At 41.7% G+C, this 20,858-nt stretch overlaps 1 protein-coding gene across 1 annotated transcript in view; it reads right to left on the bottom strand.

The window, feature by feature from the left end:
- Nucleotides 1-20,858, bottom strand: part of LOC129632255 (teneurin-2-like) — a 59,335-nt gene that overhangs the window by 23,002 nt on the left and 15,475 nt on the right. Inside the window, exons 3-7 of the mRNA XM_055553793.1 lie at nucleotides 18,375-18,494; nucleotides 14,874-15,135; nucleotides 13,830-14,097; nucleotides 2,582-2,725; nucleotides 1,684-1,933 (exon numbers count right to left, since the gene is read on the bottom strand). Coding sequence (XP_055409768.1) covers nucleotides 1,684-1,933; nucleotides 2,582-2,725; nucleotides 13,830-14,097; nucleotides 14,874-15,135; nucleotides 18,375-18,494 — 1,044 coding nt within the window. The remainder of the gene's footprint in view (nucleotides 1-1,683; nucleotides 1,934-2,581; nucleotides 2,726-13,829; nucleotides 14,098-14,873; nucleotides 15,136-18,374; nucleotides 18,495-20,858) is intronic.

Genomic DNA, 20,858 nt, shown 5'->3' with positions numbered 1-20,858 from the left:
AATGAAAAAGAATATAAAAAGCATCTATATGTATGTATAACTGAATCACGCCATTATACAGCAGAAATGAATACAACATGGTACATCAACTATCTTCAATAAAATAAATTAAAAAGAATATGATCCACACGTGTAGACATGGGCATTCCGATCTTGAGGCACTGGTCCCCTACCTACCTCTCTGCTCTCCTCTGAGACACTCTCCCCTGAGCTCCCCACCTTCCTGGATTTCTATCAATCCCATAAATAAGCAGGTTATTTGCTGATACTGGGGCTTTTGCACAACGTTTCTCTGCCTGGGATACTCTTCCCTAGTACACCACATAGCTAACCTCATCATTCAGGTCCCATCTCATGAATCACCTAATACAAGGGGTTTTTCTGAATACTTTATCTTATGTAGCTTTCTTCTTCCTCCTCCCCATCACCACAGTCCCTATTTCTCACCCTGTTAGAGTTTCCTTAGAGCACTGAAGGCTACTTGAAAAAAATTTTAAAATTTGTCCACATGATTTAGTTTGAAGTTCCCTATCAGACCACCACCTTTGGCTGCCTGATGTGAAGAGCTGACTCATTGGAAAAGACCCTGATGCTGGGAAAGATTGAAGGCAGGAGGAGAAGGGGATGACAGAGGAGGAGATGGCTGGATGGCATCATGGACTCAGTGGACATGATTTTGAGCAAACTCTGGGAGGTGATGGACAGGAAAGCCTGGCATGCTGCAGTCCATGGGGTTGCAGAGTCGGACACAACTTAGTGATTGAACAACAACAGACCACCAACGTGACAGCTAGGGCTTTGTTTTTCCATGTTTTTTTTCCCCTGCTTCACCAGACAGTCCTGCACATGGTATATATTCACCAAGTATTTGTTGAATGAATCTTCCCCCTTGTTTATAGACTGCATTTCTCCCTCTACTTATAGATGGATTCCTCTCTAGGTTTGAGGACCTGGAATCAACTTTCCCAAAAAGAGAGTTTCAAAGAGCTTTTGTCCAGACAGAGACCTGGACTTTAGAATCCCCTGGAGTGGCTGGAATTTACCTAGAAAGGCCTATGCAGTAATTCTAAGTCAGATCCTAATAAATGTGCAAAGATCTAGAAAATTCGCAGAGAGCTAGCACACAGAAGTGCTCAATAGAAATGTTTGAATTAATGAATGAATGTTAGCAATTCTCAAACTTTGATGCGTATCAGAATTTTCTACAGAGCCTGTCAAAGAGAGAGACACCTTGACGCTGCTCTAGACTTACTGAACCAATTCTCTCGGGGTGGGCTCTGGAAATCTGTATTTTTAAGACGTGCCACTTTAGAAACCAGAGAAATGGACCATCAGCTTAGAGTAGTGGTTCTTTCACTGTTGGGTATGTATCAGATTCTCTTGTGGAGGTGTTATAAAATATAGCTACCCAGATCCCACCCTCAGCACAATGTCTGAAGGCTTTCGCCTTTGCTGTAAGGTAGGCGTCAACATCTGTATTAAATACATGGGTAGTGTTTTATTACTACACCAAGGATTTTCCCCAGTCCTTATTTGATCCCAGACCTGGGTTATCAAACCTCAGCCCATCACACCGAATGTGCATCCTCTGGAGAACCCCACACATGGCCACCATTTACCCAGGGAGTTTTTGTAGCAGTGGGAGCCATTGAGTAAAAGCAGGTTTTCTGTGCTGTCACTTACCGTAACTCCAAGATGCTGGTCACGTTTCGAGAAGGAAAGATGCGCCGGATGTAATTGAAGTCACCAACGAAGAGGCTCCCGTCGACTCCAACAGCCAGGGCGACTGGAGCAAGCAGCTTGTTGCCTTCAGCAAGGCCGTTGCAGCTGGGACAGGAGATGCTCCGGCGGCGGCCGTTGCCCATGATACTGGTGATGATGGCGGGCTGCTGCGTCAGGAACTGGTTCTCCCCAGTGCCCTTGTGCAGGATTCCTGGGTGGGGTGGGGAGGCAGTAAATTGGGATGGTTACTGCAGCCCTCTGGGGTGGACATGTCTATCAACTTACTGAGGATGGGTGAAAGTGACAGAGGGAAGAGAAACAGTAGGAAACGTCAACTGTGGGGAGGTCCCCAATTTCCTCATAATGCCAACAGCACTGCAACAGGATGGGTAACCCCAAGGCCACGGTCCAGGGTAAGAAAACATTTGCAGAGATAATTGAAGACTTGTGAGGGACACTAAGATGCATGGTCTGGGAAAACCAGCTCTACGGTGTTTGACATTTCAAAGGAGAAGGTGGAAAAACCTATGAGTATTTTGGGCACTTGATGAAAAATAGATGCAAGAAGGGGATGGTGCTTTCGCTTAAATGTCAAGGCTGGAGAGAAGGTTCCAGAGGCAAGACTATGTTGTATGCAGGAAAAGGAGCTGTGCTCACAAACCACTTTTTTTGGGGGGGGATGTAGGCCATTTTTAAAGTCTATTGAATTTGTTATAACATTGCTTCTGTTTTACGTCTCTCTTTTTTTTTTTTTTTGGCACCAAGGCATGTTGCATCTTAGCTCCCTGACCAGGGAACTGAGTTTGCAATGGAAGGTAAAGTCTTAACCATCAGATCATCAGGGAGGTCTCCCACATACCACTTTTAACGTTGAGGATATGGTGTTTGTCCAGGGACCAGCCACCGAGGTTGGAAGGGTCCAGCTCAAATCCCTGAAGGAGGGCTGTCCTTTTCTCCCACAGGATGAGACTGGGGCAGGTCTCGTATTCAAAGCCGACGGACACTGAAAGATACAAGGGGGTGGGGCAGAGAGGGAGATGAGAGAGTTTACTTGATTACTCCAGAGCCCTTCAGCAGGAATAAGAAACTTGTGTGCACAGTAATACAGATTCAGTTCAAAAGACTCACTCAAGGAGGCAGGCTGATTGCTTTTCTCCTTGTGATTCCATACAATATTAAATTCAAATTTCAGGCTGAACTCAACCTTGAAACTTTACACAGTAGTAGTCTGTGGGGATGGAAAGACCTTTCCAATGAACAGCCGGCTTTTCAAAAATGACCCCAGTGATGGAGAGGGAAGAGATGAATCATTTAAAAACTGAATACAACGCTCCTTTAGAGATGGACAGGAGACCGTTTCCCTCAGCCTGCTGCTCACGGCATGCGTTCGCTATATTCTGCGTTATTTATTTCCACTCACTAGGAGAAAGACCTATGGAAGCTTTGTGGCTCATTTATAAGGAGATTTTGGAGGCAACAGCTTGTGTTAGTTAAGGCACTTTGTACATTCACTCAGGATTCCAGAGGGTTCCAAGTGAGGCAGGCACGGGGACACAGCCTGCCAATTATGTGGCAGTGCAGTGGGGAACAGAATCCAAAAACTATAAAAATCCTGCACTTGCCACATGGACAAATAGGAGAGAGGGGCGGGAGATGAAGGACTTGAGTCCCAATTCTGTTACAGCTCACACTTCCTCGTGGTTCCATTTCCCCCATGTGTAAAACAGAGCAAGTGAAGCTTCAATTTCTGAGAGATGTCGTGAGGATAGATGAGACAAAACACCGAGATGCCATACATTTTTAATTGGAGCGCTGCTTTAGAAATATGAGGCGTTGTTATTATTGCTGTTCCTACTACATTAAATTCTTAACTATGTGTGTCACCTTTGGGGATTCTCCTCCGCTTCTTTTAAATCCTGAGATATAGGAGTGTCGAGATGAACGAAAGATACATTTCATCTTTTTAAAAAAAGCTCCATGTATTTCCTGGCTTGTCCTCTGAAAATTCTAAGAAACAATGACCAACTCAGTAGCAAAGAGAATTGCTAGTGCTTGGCCTGTGGCCTTGAAATATTATTTCTCATTAAAAGGAATCAGGGCTCCTTGAAGACATGGCTGAGGCAAGAAATGAACAACAAAAGACCAGGCCATTTTATCAGACCAGATAGGAAGGAAATAAAATCTACTAGGGCAATGGCAAAAGAATTTGGGAATCAGCTTGAAGAGGCTTCTGTTGACCAAAGATGAGGCAATCTGACTATTAGGAAAGACAACTTGAAAGGATATATTAAGAGGTATTTCATCCTGTGAGTGTATAATGGTATTTAAAAAATGGATTTGCCACTGTTAGAGGATATTAGAGAGCCAACTTACAATGTTGAAAACTAGTAAACAAAGGGAAAGAATCAAGCATTTATCTTATTTAAACTGTACTTCAAATAACAAAGTAGTTAATGAGAAAGTATCTCTATAGAAAAGTATTCTAGCTAGTAAATAATAAAGAAGCAATGACATTATTAAAATATCATTTTGTAATCCCTAATGACCTAATGAATCTAGGTAATGAGCATCAATGCTGCAGAAAGCATAAAAGAATAGACAAGCTGACATTAGTCACCTCCTGACAGAAGACGAGAGCACCACCTGTCTTTCTTAAAAAAAAAAAAAAAAAAAAAAGAATAAAATACCTAGAAATAAATTTAACCAAGGAGGCAGAAGACCTGTACACTGAAAACTCCAAGAAATTGATGAAAGAGACTAGAGAAGACACAAATAAATGGAGAGATACTCCATGCTCATGGATTAGAAGAATTAATATTCTAAAATGTCCATACAACCCAAAGCAAAGTATAGATTCAGTGCAATCCCAGTCAGTATTCCAGGGGTATTTTTCACAAAAAAAGAACAAACATTCTTAAAATATGCATGGAACCACAAAACCCTGAATAGTCAAAGCAATCTTGAAAAGAAGAGCAAAGCTGGAGGCACCACATGCCCAGATTTCAAACTATATTACAAAGCTACATTTATCAAAACAGCATGGTGTTGGCATAAAAACAGACACAAAAATCAGTGGAATAGAATATAGAGTCCAGAAATAAACCTAAGCATACACAGTCAACTAATTTATGATGAAGGAGCCAAGAATATTTCAGTGGGCAAAGGACACTCTCTTCAATAAGTGGGCTGGGAAAGTTGGACAGTCACATGCAGAAAAAAAAAGAAACTGTCCCACTCTATACTATTCATAAAAATTACCTCAAATGGATTAAAAGGCCCCAAACCCATAAAACTCCTAGAAGAAAACCAGGCAGTAAGCTCCTTAACATCAGTCATGGCAATGATTCTTTGAATTTGACAGCCAAAGCAAAGGCAACAAAAGCAAAAAAGAGCAAGTAGGACTACATCAAACTAAAAAGCTTCTGCACAGCAAAGGAAACCATCCATAAAATGAAAAGAGAAAATATTTGTAAATCATATATCTGATATGAGGTTAGTATCCAAAGTACATACAGAACTCGCAACTCTTGACAACCAAAAGCCAAAAAATCCAATTAAAAAAACAGGCAAAGGAACTTAATGGACATCTATCAGAAGACATACATAAGGCCAACACTACATGAAAAGATTCTTAGCATCACTAATTTCCAGGGAAGTGTGAATCAAATCCACAAAGTGATATTACCTCACACCTATCAGAATGCCTATCATCAAAAAGAATACAAATGACAAATGTTGGTGAGGATGTGGAGCAGAGGAACCCTTGTGCACTACTGGTAGCAATGTAAACTGGTATAGCCATGGCAAACAGTATGGAGGTTTCTCAAAAAATTAAAGTAGAACCACCATGTGACCCAGCAATTCCACTTTTTGGTATTTACCTGGAGAAAACAAAAACACTACATTGTAGCATCATTTACAATAACTAACATATAGAAACAACCAAGGTGTCCATCGACAAATGGATGGATAAAGATGATGTGGTATACAATCAATGAAATATTCAGCCATGTAAAAGAATGAAATCTTGCCATTGGTGACAACACACATGAACCTTGAGGGCATTATGTTAAGTGAAATATGTGAGACAAAGAAAGACATATACTGTATAATCTCACATATATGTGGATCTAAAAATTTGTGTAAATAGGAATATTGCTGCTGCTGCTGCTAAGTCACTTCAGTCGTGTCCAACTCTGTGCGACCCCATAGACGGCAGCCCACCAGGCTCCCCCGTCCCTGGGATTCTCCGGGCAAGAACACTAGAGTGGGTTGCCATTTCCTTCTCCAATGCATGAAAGTCAAAAGTGAAAGTGAAGTCGCTCAGTCGTGTCCGACTCTAGCGACCCCATGGACTGCAGCCTACCAGGCTCCTCCACCCATGGGATTTTCCAGGCAAGAGTACTGGAGTGGGGTGCCATTGCCTTCTCCGAAAGAGGAATATTACTTACTCTAAATGCCTTAATTCTTTATCATGATAAATAGAACATTTCTTTTTGTGAGATCTAACTAATCTTTTTAAAGTGTTTATGGAGTAAAGATGATCATAAACAGAATAAAAAATTAAAAACAAGCAAAAAACCAAGATCATGTACAGGTAACAAATTGGTGGCTGCCAGAGGCAAGGGCTGAAAGGTGGACCAAACAGGTGAAAGAAATCAAAAGACAGAAACTTTCAGTTAAAAAATAAATGAGTCATGGGGATGTGAGGTACAGCATGGTAACTATAGTGGGTAATACTGTATTGCACATTTGAAAGTTGCTGAGAGAGTAGATCTTAAAAGTTCTCATCACCAGGAAAAAATTTTGGATCTAAGTATGGTGACAGATGTTCACTAGACCTATTGCAGTCATCATTTTGCAATATATACCAATATTGAATCATTATGTCTTACCCTTGTTATATGTCAATTATATTTCAAAAAAGTTGGTATAGATAAAAAATCAAACCTGTACTTAGGAAACCTCCAGGTTCAGCTATCGATTTACAGGAGATACAGAACAGCGGAATATGTTAGACAGCCACAGGTGTGCAATCAGAAAACAAACCAGACGATGAGAAATGCTACAGGCAAACAGTTTCTTCAACAAATACATCAAACAAAAATGAGCTAGAAGTGAGAGGAAAAACCATAGTTTAAAATAATTGACGAGAAATCAACTAATCACACAAGGCAGATCTCATAGTAAGCACAGGGAAATATCTATAGTAATTACACAAAAGAACATGATAAATAAGTCAAAGTGACTAATATCACAGACAGCAAAAAAGAAAGAAGGAACAATGGTTCATAAAGAAGCTAGAAAACAGAGGCCAAAATGACAATGCTAAGTCCCTACCTGCCAATAAGTTATTTAAATGTAAACACTACAGTCTCCAATCAGAAGACATGAAATGACCAAGTGAACAAATCAAACAAACAAGATTCAATGATATAACGCCTACTATAGGCTTAAGGCGGAGAAGGCAACGGCACCCCACTCCAATACTCTTGCCTGGCAAATCCCATGGATGGAGGAGCCTGGTAGGCTGCAGTCCATGGGGTCACTGGGAGTCGGACACAACTGAGTGACTTCACTTTCACTTTTCACTTTCATGCACTGGAGAAGGAAATGGCAACCCACTCCAGTGTTCTTGCCTGGAGAATCCCAGGGACAGGGGAGCCTGGGTGGGCTGCCATCTCTGGGGTCGCACAGAGTCGGACACGACTGAAGTGACTTAGCAGCAGCAGCAGCAGCATAGGCTTAAGGACCCATATAGACTGAGAATGAAGGGATGGAAAAATACATTCAAGCTTTCAAGCAAGTGGTAAACCTCCCTACCCTGCCTCAAGCAAGGGTAGCTATATTTATATCAGATGAAATAGACTTTAAACTAAAAATGTTCAAAAGAGACAAAGATGATCATTATACAATTGTAAAGCAGTCAATACATTGAGAAGATATACCAATTATAAATATTTATTCACCCAACATTGCAGCATCTAAACATATAAAGCACAACTAATGAAGCTAAAAGGAGAAATAATACAGTAAAGTTAGGGATTTAATATCTCATTCTCAAAAATGGATAGATCACCCAGACAGAAAATCATAAAGGGGACAGCTGATTTGAACAACACTATAGACCAAATGGACCTATCACACATAGAACATTGTATCCAACAACACCAGAATACAGATTGTTCTCAAGGGTACAAGGAACATTTTAGGTCACATGTTAGGCCACAAAACAAGTCTTAGCAAATTCAGGAAGATTAAAATCATACCAAGTATCTTCTCTAACCACAGTAGCACGAACCTAGAAATCAATAACAAGAAAACTGGAAAATTAAAAAATACATGGAAATTAAAAAATGCTCTCCTGAATAACCAACAGATCGAAGAAGAAATTAAAGGGGAAATAAAAAGAGACAGATTAAAATGGAAACACAAATACCAGAACTTCCAGGATGCATTAAAAGCAGTACTAAGAGGAAGGTTCACAGCAGTAAACACCTACATTAAGAAGGATCCCAAATAAACAGCCTAATTCTATGTCTTAAGGAATTAGAAAAAGAACAAACTGAGTCCAAAGTTAGCAGAATAAAGGAACAAATAAAGACCAGTGCATAAATGAATAAAATAGAAAGCAGAAAAACAATAGAAAAGATTAACCAAACCAAGAGTCAGTTCTTTGAAAAGATAAACAAAACTGAGAAATCTTTAATAAGACTAACTATGGAAAAAAGAGAAAGGACTCAAATCAACAAAATTAAAAATGAAGGATACATACAGACAGAGTGAAGTAAGCCAGAAAGAAAAACACCAATACAGTATACTAACACATATATATGGAATTTAGAAAGATGGTAACAATAACCCTGTGTACGAGACAGCAAAAGAGACACTGATGTAGAGAACAGTTTTATGGACTCTGTGGGAGAGGGAGAGGGTGGGAAGATTTGGGAGCATGGCATTGAAACATGTAAAATATCATGTATGAAACGAGTTGCCAGTCCAGGTTCGATGCACGATACTGGATGCTTGGGGCTGGTGCACTGGGACGACCCAGAGGGATGGTATGGGGAGGGAGGAGGGTTCAGGATGGGGAACACATGTATACCTGTGGCGGATTCATTTTGATATTTGGCAAAACTAATACAATTATGTAAAGTTTAAAAATAAAATTAAAAAAAAATGAAGGACACATTATAATTTATACTACAGTAATACAAAGGATCATAAGAAGCTCTTCTGAATAACTACACACCAATAAACTGATCTGGAAGAAATAGAAAAATTCTTAAAGGCATAACTTATCAAGACTGCATCAGGAAGAAATAGAAAATCTGAACAACCAATTACTAGTAAAGAGATTGAATCAGTAATCAAAAATCTCCCAGTGAAGAGAGGCTTAGGGCCAGATGGTCTCACTGGTGAATTTCTCTAAACACTTTATGAAGAATATACAGCAATCCTTTTCATATTGGAAACAATCACAGTGTCCAATGATGGATGAATGAATAAAGAAATGGCAGTGTATACACACACATACACACACACACAAAATGTAGTATGTGTGTACATACACAATATTTCCTTCTCCAACGCGTGAAAGTGAAAAGTGAAAGCGAAGTCGTTCAGTCGTGTCCGACTCTTTGTGACCCCATGGACTGCAGCCTACCAGGCTCCTCAGTCCATGGGATTTTCCAGGCAAGAGTACTGGAGTGGGGTGCCATTGCCTTCTCCAATACACAATATTACTGAGTCATAAAGAACCGGAAATCCTACTATTTGTAATAACATGGATGAAACTTGAAGGCATTATGCTAAGTGAAATAAGTCAGACAGGGAAAGACACTGTGTGATCTCACTTGTATATGGAACCTAAAAACAAAGTGAACCAAACTAATAGAAAAAGATCAGACTCGAGGTTCCCAGAGGCAGAGAGTGGGGAAAGGGGAAATTGGATGAAGGTGGTAAAAAGGTACAAATTTCCAGATATAAGATAAATAAGTACTAGAAAGAAAGCAAAAAAGTACTAGGAATATAATGTATACCATGATGACTGTTGTTAACACTGCAGTATGATACACAGGAAAGTGGTTGAGACAGCAAATCCTATGAGTTCTCATGATAAAAAGAAAAAATTGCCCCTTTTCTTCCCTTTTTTGCTCTATCTTTATGAGAAGATAAATGTTAGCTGAATCTGCTGTGCTAATCATTTCACACTATAAGTAAATCAAATTATCATAGTATATGTCTTACATAGTAATGTATGTCAATTATTTCTAAAACTGAGGAAAAAATTCAGAGATGAAAGGGAAAACCACTGATTTAAATTTTTTAAGAGAACTCAGCTATTCCCTTCTTGGTATTTATCCAGAGAACACTAAGACATTAATTCCAAAAGATATATGCACCTCTGTATTTATTGCAGTATTTACAATAAAGATACAGAAACAACCCGAGTGCCCACTGGTGGATAAGTGAATAAATAACTTGTGGTACATATAGACAGTGGAAATACTACTTGGCCATAAAAAGAATGAAATCCTGCCATCTGTGACAACATGGATGGACTTTGAAGGTATCATGCTAAGTGAAACCAATCAGAAAGAGAAAGGCAACATTCTGAATGGTTTCACTCATAAGTGGAATTTAAAAAAAAAAAAAAAAGCAAAGATACTGAGATCAGACTAGTGGTTCCCAGATGGGAAGGGAGTTGAGGATGGGTTAAATGGGTGAAGGGGATCAATGGTATGGTAACAGGTGGTAACAAGATCTGCAGTGGTGATCACTTTGTAGTGTGTACATAAGGCAAGTAATAATGCTCTATATCTGAAGCATATGTAACAAAAAGAAGAAATCAACCAGTTACAAAAGGTAGATCTTATGTGGATTCTGATTTAAGCAAACGAAGTACTTCTATTTTCAGATATTCATAAGGCAATTGAAATATTGAATGATGATTGGCTGTTTGATATAAAGAAATTCTGTTTCCTTGTGTAATGATGATGTTGTTAGGTTTTCAAAGTCCTTTTTAGAGATACATTCTGATATATTATGAATGAAATGATGTGATGTCTGGGAGTTGCTTCAGAAAAATACAGGAGGCAGAGGAGTAGCTGAAGGTAAGGAAGAAACAAGAGTCAACGAGATGTGTTGATAATGGTAGAAATTGGAGTACATGGGGTGTGTTATAGTGTTCAGTCTATTTTTTGATGTTAGCTATCATTTTGATATTGGCTAAAGCCTGACATACTGTTGACAATAAATGCACTGGTTATTCCAATAACTTATTACTGTTCTGAAGAATAGCAAGGAAAGATAAGAAAGCCTTCCTCAGTGAACAATGCAAAGAAATAGAGGAAAACAACAGAATGGGAAAGACCAGAGATCTCTTCAAGAAAATTAGAGATACCAAGGGAACATTTCATGCAGAGATGAGTACAATAAAGGACAGAAATGATATGGACCTAACAGAAGCAGAAGATATTAAGAAGAGGTGGCAAGAATATACAGAAGAACTGTACAAAAAGGATCTTCATAATCCAGATAACCACGATGGTGTGATCACTCACCTAGAGCCAGACATCCTGGAATGCGAAGTCAAGTGGGCCTTAGGAAGCATCACTACAAACAAAGCTAGTGGAGGTCATGGAATTCCGGTTGAGCTATTTCAAATCCTAAAAGATGATGCTGTGAAAGTACTGCACTCAATATGCCAGCAAATTTGGAAAGCTCAGCAGTGGCCACAGGACTGGAAAAGGTCAGTTTTCATTCCAATCCCAAAGAAAGGCAATGCCAAAGATTGCTCAAACTACCGTGATATTGCACTCATCTCACACGCTAGTAAAGTAATGCTCAAAATTCTCCAACCCAGGCTTCAACAGTACGTGAACTGTGAACTTCCAGATGTTCAAGATGGATTTCAAAAAGGCAGAGGAACCAGAGATCAAATTGCCAACATCTGCTGGATCACCAAAAGAGCAAGAGAGTTCCAGAAAAACATCTACTTCTGCTTTATTGACTACACCAAAGCCTTTGACTGTGTGGATCACAACAAACTGTGGAAAATTCTGAAAGAGATGGGAATATCAGACCTGCCTGACCTGCCTCCTGAGAAATCTGTATGCAGATCAATAAGCAACAGTTAGAACTGGATATGGAACAACAGACTGGTTCCAAATCAGGAAAGGAGTATGTCAAGGCTGTATATTGTCACCCTGCTTATTTAACTTATATGCAGAGTACATCATGAGAAATTCTGGGCTGGAAGAGCACAAGCTGGAATCAAGATTGCCAGGAGAAATATCAATAACCTCAGATACTCAGATGACACCACCCTTATGGCACAAAGTGAAGAAGAACTAAAGAGCCTCTTGATGAGAGTGAAAGAGGAGAGTGAAAAAATTGGCTTAAAACTCAACATTCAGAAAACTAAGATCGTGGCATCTGGTCCCATCACTTCATGGCAAATAGGTGGGGAAACAATGGAAACAATGAGAGACTTAATTTTTTTGGGCTCCAAAATCACTGCAGGTGGTGACTGCAGCCATGAAAGTAAAAGGCACTTGCTCCTTGGAAGAAAAGCTATGACCAAGTTAGACAGCATATTAAAAAGCAGAGACATTACTTTGCGAGCAAAGTCCATCTAGTTAAAGCTATGGTTTTTCCAGTAGTCATGTATTGATGTGAGAGTTGGACTATAAAGAAAGCTGAGTGGCCGAAAAATTGATGCTTTTGAACTGTGGTGTTGGAGAAGACTCTTGAGAGTCCCTTGGACTGCAAGGAGATCCAACCAGTCCATTCTAAAGGAGATCAGTCCTGAATATTCATTGGAAGGACTGATGCTGAAGTTGAAACTCCAGTACTTGGACCACATAATGCGAAGAGCCAACTCATTTGAAAAAACCCTAATGGTGAGAAAGATTGAAGGTGGGAGAAGGGGATGACAGAAGATGAGATGGTTGGATGGCACTGCCGATGGAATGTGTTTGAAAAGGCTCCAGGAGTTGGTGATGGACAGGGAAGCCTAGCGTGCTGCAGTCCGTGGGGTCACAAAGAGTCGGACACAACTGAGCAACTGAACTGAACTGAACCACTCCCTGACAAAGCAGACCACAGGACCATATTCTGAGCATGTGTAACCCGCTAGGTGTGTGTCTTTAGGTAGCTTGCTTACCCTGCCCTCCTGTCCCATGTAGATAATGGGGATTATGAGAGTGCCTTCTTGACAGTGTTAGTGAGAGGTCACCCAAGACAAAAGATTTAGCACAAAGCTCTGCACAAAGGGAGTGTCTGATAAACATTGGAGGCCAGTTACAGTGAACATTTCTGAGTTTGCTGGTTTCTTATTTTGGTAAACTTATTGCATTTCTTGAAAACCACAAGCCTATTAGTGAAGAATATACAGGATTCTGGATTTTAATTAATCCCAGACAGCTTTATACAAGTAAGAAAATATACTGGGTGGGTTGATATGAATCCACAGTTCACAGTTCTTCAAAGACTGACAACTTAGGACCCTTCTCTCACGGTGGTCTTTCTTAAGTAGGAAGTCGCATGATTCCTTCAGAGGCAAAGCCTGAAACAGAGCGTGTGGCTTTCAGACGCCCTCTCGCTCCATCCCCTGGTCCCCCAGGTGTGTTCTGTGCCACTCTGGAACACGATCCAGCCCTGCCCAGTTCTCTCCCCATCTCACACAGCCTCCCTGTCCACCACATTCCAGCCACGCTGGCCTATTTTTGTCTTTCAAAAACAGCTCTTCTCTTTGTCACAGGGTTCCTTTACCTTCAAGTCTCTGTTTAAATGTTACCTGCTGAAGAACCTCCCATGAACACCCACTCATGCTTGCCCCTCCTTCCCAGGATACATCACTTATTTTTATTTTCATATTAGCACATTTCACTGCTTGAAATTTTCTTCCCAGTCTATGTTTATCATCTCGATACCCACTAGTATAGAAGGTCCCTGGAAGATGACTCGTGTCTGCTTTATGGACCACTGCACTCTTAATTACTGGAAAAGTGCTTGGCACATACTAGGAATTCAACAAATACTTGTCAATTTAATGCATGCCTAAATCCAAGAATCAATAAGGGGTTGAAACTGAAACATACCAACAGCATCAGAGAGTCCATAGACCCTTTGGCCATAGGCATCTGTCTTGTCCCAGATGAAGGTGTAGGCCAGGTTGGGAGAGGCCTGGAATGACTTCTGGAAGAGGTGCCCCTCTACAGCAACCATGAGATGAACCTTGATGAGGTTCAGGGGCACCGTGGATTGGGTCATGGTGATCTTCAGCAGTGACTTGTAGCCTGCGGTCCTGGAGCTCAGGTAGCGAAGCTTCACGGTGGAACCAGGGAGCTCAATTTCTTCATGAAGAACCTGGAGGAGAGGAAACACAGGTGGAAACAGTGCATCAAACATACCCCAGACGCTAGGCTGCATGCAACCCACAGCTACCCGTCTGCTATCGTCCTCACCAAAGCATCCCACCTTACCGGGGTGGGGTGTAAGAACCCCTTCCCATGGCTGAGGAGAGAGAAAAAAACCAACAACCACAACTTTATCCTGCATGATGGGGCAAAGGGGCTGAGGTTATGATTTTTGGATTAATAATTATTCTTGGTCACTGTTGTGTTTCTTTTTAAAACCACACTGTTGGCAAAAGATGTAAATAAGAACAGCAGGCTTTATTGCTAGTTGCATGCAAGGAGGCCACAAGAGGCTGTAATTATATGAACCTGCAACTTCCACTGACAATTGGTATAAAGCAACAGGGAAGCAATAATGTAATATGCCCTCTGTCGTAACACTGATGTAGATCATTAAAGCGCCTCTTATCATGTATCTCTGTGACTAACAGGAATAAAAAGCAATTTGCAGGTGGTGTGCACATATGTGTATCGTTTTTATTCTATTAAAAGCTCCAGTGACTGCCAAAGTCGTGAACAACTATCTGGAAACATCTGGAATGTCCAGGAGAGATTCAGTTTTCTCTCCAGTGACAATAAATTATACTGTGACCTTACTTTTTGTCCCTCCCCCTTACTAGTAGTTTCTGGCTTACCCCAGGAGAGGGAGACGGTGGGAGGAAGTTGGCCAGTGGGTTTGGGTCAGGGCCGGATCGAGAGTCCCACCCTGGGACCCGGAGTTCCTACCTGGGTCTCGGGCACAATGGGATTCTGTCCTGGGGCGGCACTGAAGAAGGTGGACAACGGGGAGGAAATGATGATCGGATCCGGCCGGACAAAGCCACTGAGGTCACAGCTGGGGATGGAGTTCTCCTCTGTCTTCATCACCAGAGTGTCCATGGCGTAAAAGCTATTCCACGGCAGCCACACGGTGCGCTCCTGGCTCATGAACGGGGCCCGCTCAAAGTGCAGCGTCAAGGAGGCACCACCATTGGCGATCAGGTCGAAACTGGAGAGGGGCAAATGGGCTCACTGAGAGGGGCTGAACTCACCTGCAGACCAGGTGGGTGCTCTGACCTTCGCGCTGAGGGCAGTGGAGGGGCAGAGCAGGCAGGAGGAGACAGCGGGCTTTGTCAGCAGATGGGCTGGGTGCGAGCCCAAACTCTGCCACTTACTAGTTGTGTGACTGTGGGCAAGTGGCCGCAATTTCTTCATCTGTGAAATGGGAATAGTTACACGGACTTCACAGTGTGGCTGAGAGGATGAAATATCATCATGAATTCAGAGCAGACGTCAGTGGACTAGCCCCGTGAGCTAAAGCCGGCCCACCACCTGTTTTGGTAAAAAGTTTTGTGGGAATCCCAGCCATGCCCATTCATTGACTTATTCTCTCCAGCCATTTCTGGGGTACAGTGGCAGAGCTGAGTAGTTTTAACAGGAACCATATGGCATCTCAGCCTAAAATAGATACAATCTGGCCCTTTACAGAAAATGCTCCCTTCACTACTGGTATAAAGCCTTTAGCATTGTGCTGGGCTAATAGGAATCTTTACTACTTACTGGAGTTACAATGATTTGATTGTAGGCTCAGGAAAGCTTTCTTTTCATCAACCTGTGCTGTTTCTGACTGCTTTTTTTGGTTTCATAGAACTTTAACTTTTTTTGAGATACCATTGACATATAACACTATATTAGTTTCAGGTCTAAAACATAATAATTCAATATTTGTAAATGTTGTGAAATGTTCACCACCATAAATCCATTCATCACCATGCTCAGTTACGATTTCTTTTTTTTCCTGTGCTGAAATTTTTAAGATATGTCTTAGCAACTTTCAACTATACAATATAGTATCATTAACTACAGTTACCACACTGTACATACATTCCAGGACTTTATTATTAGAAGTCTGTACTGTTTAAAAATTTTTTATTTTATATTGGAGTATAGCTGTTTAACAATGTTTTGACAGTCTCAGGTGAACAATGAAGGGATTCAGCCAATCATATACACGCATCCAATCCACCCTAAATTTCCCTCCCATCTAGGCTGCCACATAACAGTAAGCAGAGTTCCATGGGCTATAACAGTAGGTCTTTGTTGGTTAAGAAGTTTTGACTTTTTAACCTCCTTCATCCATTTTGCCTTGTTTCTGACATATTTTTCCAGCACACAAATTTATTTGGCATTTGGAATGAAATGGTTCTTACTGTTTCTTATATTTTTGACACTTGTTCTTAAACTATATTCCTGCTTGTTCTTTCAGGCTAGATGGAAATCTATTACTAGTGAAGTAAAATAAAGGTAGTTCTTCCCCAGTTAAAGGAAAAGAAATCAATGGAGAGAAGTCTCTCAATTTGACCTTTTATTCCTCCACCAGGATCTCAGCTGTTTACAGGCAGTGGTGCTCTCTTCCACACACTTCAGAATCCCCAGCACCTAGCAGAGTTCCTAGAGTACAGTAAAAACCCAATGAAAAAAAAGGGGAGATATATGTGTAACTGATTCACTTTGCTGTACCCCTGAAACTAACACAATACTGTACATCAACTATACTCCAATAAAAATTTTTAAAAACTCAATGAAAATATACAGACTCTCTGACTTCATTCAATTTTGGTAACAGTTTTGGTGTTTCTCAATAGACACAAAATGAGTGAACAGGGAGCATATGAGTATTAAGGTAAATATCATGGTGGAAGAGTTTATTCTGTTAATTTGTTTATATTTTTATTTTAGGGCATGCACGCTGCTGGGGACAGTGTTTTATTTGGAGTGCAGGAGAGTGAAATGTTTTGAAGCGACATTGTTCCTCCTTGGGATGATAGAGTCGAACCACCCACATCTGTGGCGCACAGCACTACACACCAGATTGTGGGATTCCTTGGAGCATTTCCACACACATCCTGTGACTTCCAGGCTCTACTACCTGGACAAGCTGAAGAATCACCAATCTGGGAGGTTGGATACATGATCTGGGAAGTGGATTTAGGTGATAATTAGTCTGGAAGCAGCGAGGAAGGATGGGGCAGTGTGAGGTGGGAAAGACAGCAGACCAAGGACTCAGACACCTCCTCTGGTGTTATCACAGGACTCACAGGGCAAGAACACTTGCTTCTGAGCATGAACAAGTGCCTAAGTAGCCTTGTACAGTACACCCTCACAGGCCTAGTGCATTCTGCAGGAACATAAGATCTAAGACACCAGAAACCTGGTGAATATTAAGAATTTGATGTGAATCATCAGATGCCTTCTTTGAGTCTCACAAATGGAAATAGGAAGATAGGGCTACTGTGGGCTGGTCATTTTTGAAACTACCCACAAGCCTATTTTAGGACATTAGGGAAAAAAAAAAGACCAGATTCTTCACCAGAGAAAAGACGAGAATCAGAGTACATGATTTGTTTATGATTTTCCAGACTCCAGTTTTATAGAAAAAGTGTTGCATCAGATTTACAGCCACAGTCTCCTCTTTGATTTGAAATAGAATACAGTAGCGTGTGGTATATGTGCGTGTCTGTGTGTGTTTTAAGGCCAGGGTGGGTGCGTGTTTTCCCCTTCCTATAGATTTCTTTTCTTCTTTTTATCTTTTTCTCTAAATTGCGATTCCATGCCCAACGGATTAAGGAAATGACAGCGCTTTCATCTTGGTGGGGGCTGCATGGGTGCGGGTTTCCAATCAGAAGATAATAGGGTAAGGTTGCCTCCTTCACACAGCAGGGTGAAGGCTAAATGTATTTAATTAGACTTCCCTGATTACATCCCACCCCCTCAAAACAGAAGCGAACACACCACCACTCCTAAAGTCACAGATGAACGCAGAAGGGGTTCACCACAGGACACTGAGGCCTGCGGACCCCTGTCACCCAGCATGGCCTTTGATTTAAAAGAAAATAGGAGTGAGGTTCCAAGGGCTACTTTCCTTTCCTTCTAGACTCTGCCACCCTGAACCTTATCCCCAACATACACCCCTCCCCTCCCCCCACACACAGAGTGAAAAGCATTTCCGTGTCGTGGAAAAAGCATGGCTGTCTGAAGCCCTGGAGAGGTTGGCTACTCTAGTTATCTTCCATTTTTGAGATCATACCAAAAAATAAATATCTGGGCGGGGGGATTCTCCCTTGAGATCTGGCCTGGTGGGTCTCCCCCCAGTCTGCAAGGGGGAGGCACGTGGTTCCAAGCCCATTGCACCATCTGTCTCTTTGCAGCCTCAATACTAAGTAAGTGGAGCCCCACAAAGCTACTTACGTGCCATCTTGGCGGGTGATGGTGTAGCCGTATTTTGGATACTTGACAAAAGACACGTTCACACCAATCAGGGGAGTCCCATCTGTAGTTACTACTTGGCCTCGGATGAGAGAAACCAAACTGAGAGAAAGAGAAACACAAGCTTTTGAGCCATACTCAGGAGAACAAGGGGACAGGCGGTGGGGATCGCCGACAAGTTCCCCTTCTCTGCCAAAGCTCCCCACGCCCCCATCCTCATCTGGTCCCTAAGGCAAGGAGAAGACTTTCAAATGGGAACTGCTGGCTTCACACGATCAGAGGGAGCTGTGGGCGAGAGGTGTGCCTCAGTGCTGGCTTTCCCTGAGGAGCAGTCTGGGCTGAGGTCCATGGGTAGTGTCCTCAGTCATTCTACTGGGCAATGGGGTCCCCTGGGCACAGTCCCTCTGCTCTTGGCCTCACTCCGCTTCTTGACATCACTTGGCTTTTGCTTGGCCGGAGCTCTAGGCTGCCCCACATCACTCATGTTTGTGCCTTAGCCTGGCACAGAGAGTATTATCCTCGGGTGAGAGCTTCCCCATCTGCCTACTCATTTCATTTTTTTGGCTTTGGAGGAAGGCAATGTTACTTTTTCCCTCCAGGCTGGGATGACAGAGGGAATGGGGAATGGGGAGGAAGGGAAGCACACAGAGGTTTTTAACAAGGCCAGGGCATATACATACATTGGGTTTTTTTTTGTTTTTTTGTTTTTTTTTTTTTGTTTGTTTTTCTTTTAGTTGCCCTTTAAAAATAAAATTTCTCACAATCTGTGACAGCCTAAGGAAAAGAGAATATGAGAGATATTTTCTCCAGCAGAACTATCTTGGATTCTGGATTCCATGTAACTATATGTTTTTCTTACATCAAATTCCTGCTACCCTGATTTTGGGCAGGGGAAGGGGGACGTGGTTGAAATTCCTCTCCACTTTTGGCCCCTGTGGCAGAAACCTTTCCTCTATCCAGATCATAGTAACTAGAATGTTCCCAAGGATGCCAGCATTCAACCAGCTCCTTCAGGGAAATCCCATAAAGCAAAGGACATGATACAATAGTCTACTCAAAATCCATGGAGAGAGAATGCACATGTCTCCCTTTGCCTGAATTCTCCTGAGTTCATAGAGAAATGGGTGAACGAGAAGTTCCACTTCTGCACTGAGGTTCCAGCCTACCAGGCAGGTCTGCAGCTGTATTGTTGGCCCTCAAGCCACTGGGCAATTTGGCAAAGGCAGAGAGGTTCTCAGGCATCCAGATTCCTGGACACTCTCCCAATTTCTGGACTAGGTAATAAAGCTGGCCTGTTCTGTGCCAGAATCTTGTCCAAGTCCGTTCAATTTTTGGAAAGCACTGACTTCTGCAATCCCAAGTGACCAGAAAACTGGAGGGATGTTCTCTCCAAGCACCTCCCTTTCTATTAGCAATCCCCCCAGCTGTTCCACTTCGACCCTTTGATGATCTCAGGAGGGTTTAGACTGTCCCACTGACAGCCCTAATTGCCTGCGACTGGCTGCCTAACAAATGAATTCCATTTTTAGCTGGTTCTAACCACAATGTTAGAGTCTTTTGAAAGTGGAAAACTAATTTATGAAAATAATTCTTTTGTTCAATTCCCTTTCCTTATCTTAGCTCAGACTAAGATTTCTTTCAGGCCTTCCTAGACACTATTTTAAAATCAACGATGTGTGTTGATGACCACAAGGTACAAGCTGCTTGTGATGAGAAAACAAAATTGGGAATGTATCCCACGGTGGAGTTATTTCCCCCCTCCTTTTTAATACAACTGTTATTTCTTTAAATCACTCCTGCAGCACAAGACTTTGCAGTGTGCCATAGGAATAAAGAGAGCTGGGTTGCCTACGATTTCTACCCTCTATTTTTCTAATTCTTCATTGCTGCTGGCTTCCTACATCTCTAGGCAGTCAATTCACAGCAAAGATTCAGCTAAGACATGCTATCAGTTCATTTCTATTTATGATTATTGATGTGTAACAATTATCACATTATCTAGATAGTGAGATCTGCTCTATAAATTACAGTGGTGGAATCAAGGCATTTTAGTTATTTTTGTATGCCATTATCTAGGGGGAACGCCTTCTTAGAAGTCTTGAATTAAGTTCTTTTTTACTCTGAGCTTTGTCCTTCATTATTTGTCAGAGGATAATGCACTGAAATTCACATGCTTAGTGAACTTCAACCTATGTCTTGGAGTAACATTTTGCATTTCTGAATTATGGATCCAAGCTGACATGCTGAAGTGTGGGCTCATTTGGGTGGTGCTATTGATTGCTGCCTTCAAAGCTTCAGAGAAGCTTTCTCTAAAGTAAGTTTCTTTTGCCCAGATCTCTGGGGCTGGTATAGTCTACCTAAAATTCTGGAGTCCCTGCCTGCTCCCTGATTTCTTGGCTCTAACCCAGGGTGCCTTCTGGGAGTGGTAGCTACTGGTGAGGAGGATAAGACTGACTTTTAAGGCAA

This window comes from Bubalus kerabau, chromosome 1, assembly GCF_029407905.1.
Source record: "Bubalus kerabau isolate K-KA32 ecotype Philippines breed swamp buffalo chromosome 1, PCC_UOA_SB_1v2, whole genome shotgun sequence".
Taxonomy (NCBI): Eukaryota; Metazoa; Chordata; class Mammalia; order Artiodactyla; family Bovidae; genus Bubalus; species Bubalus kerabau.
The sequence above is the reverse complement of the archived record's forward strand: the minus strand, read 5'-3'. Positions and strand labels throughout refer to the sequence as shown.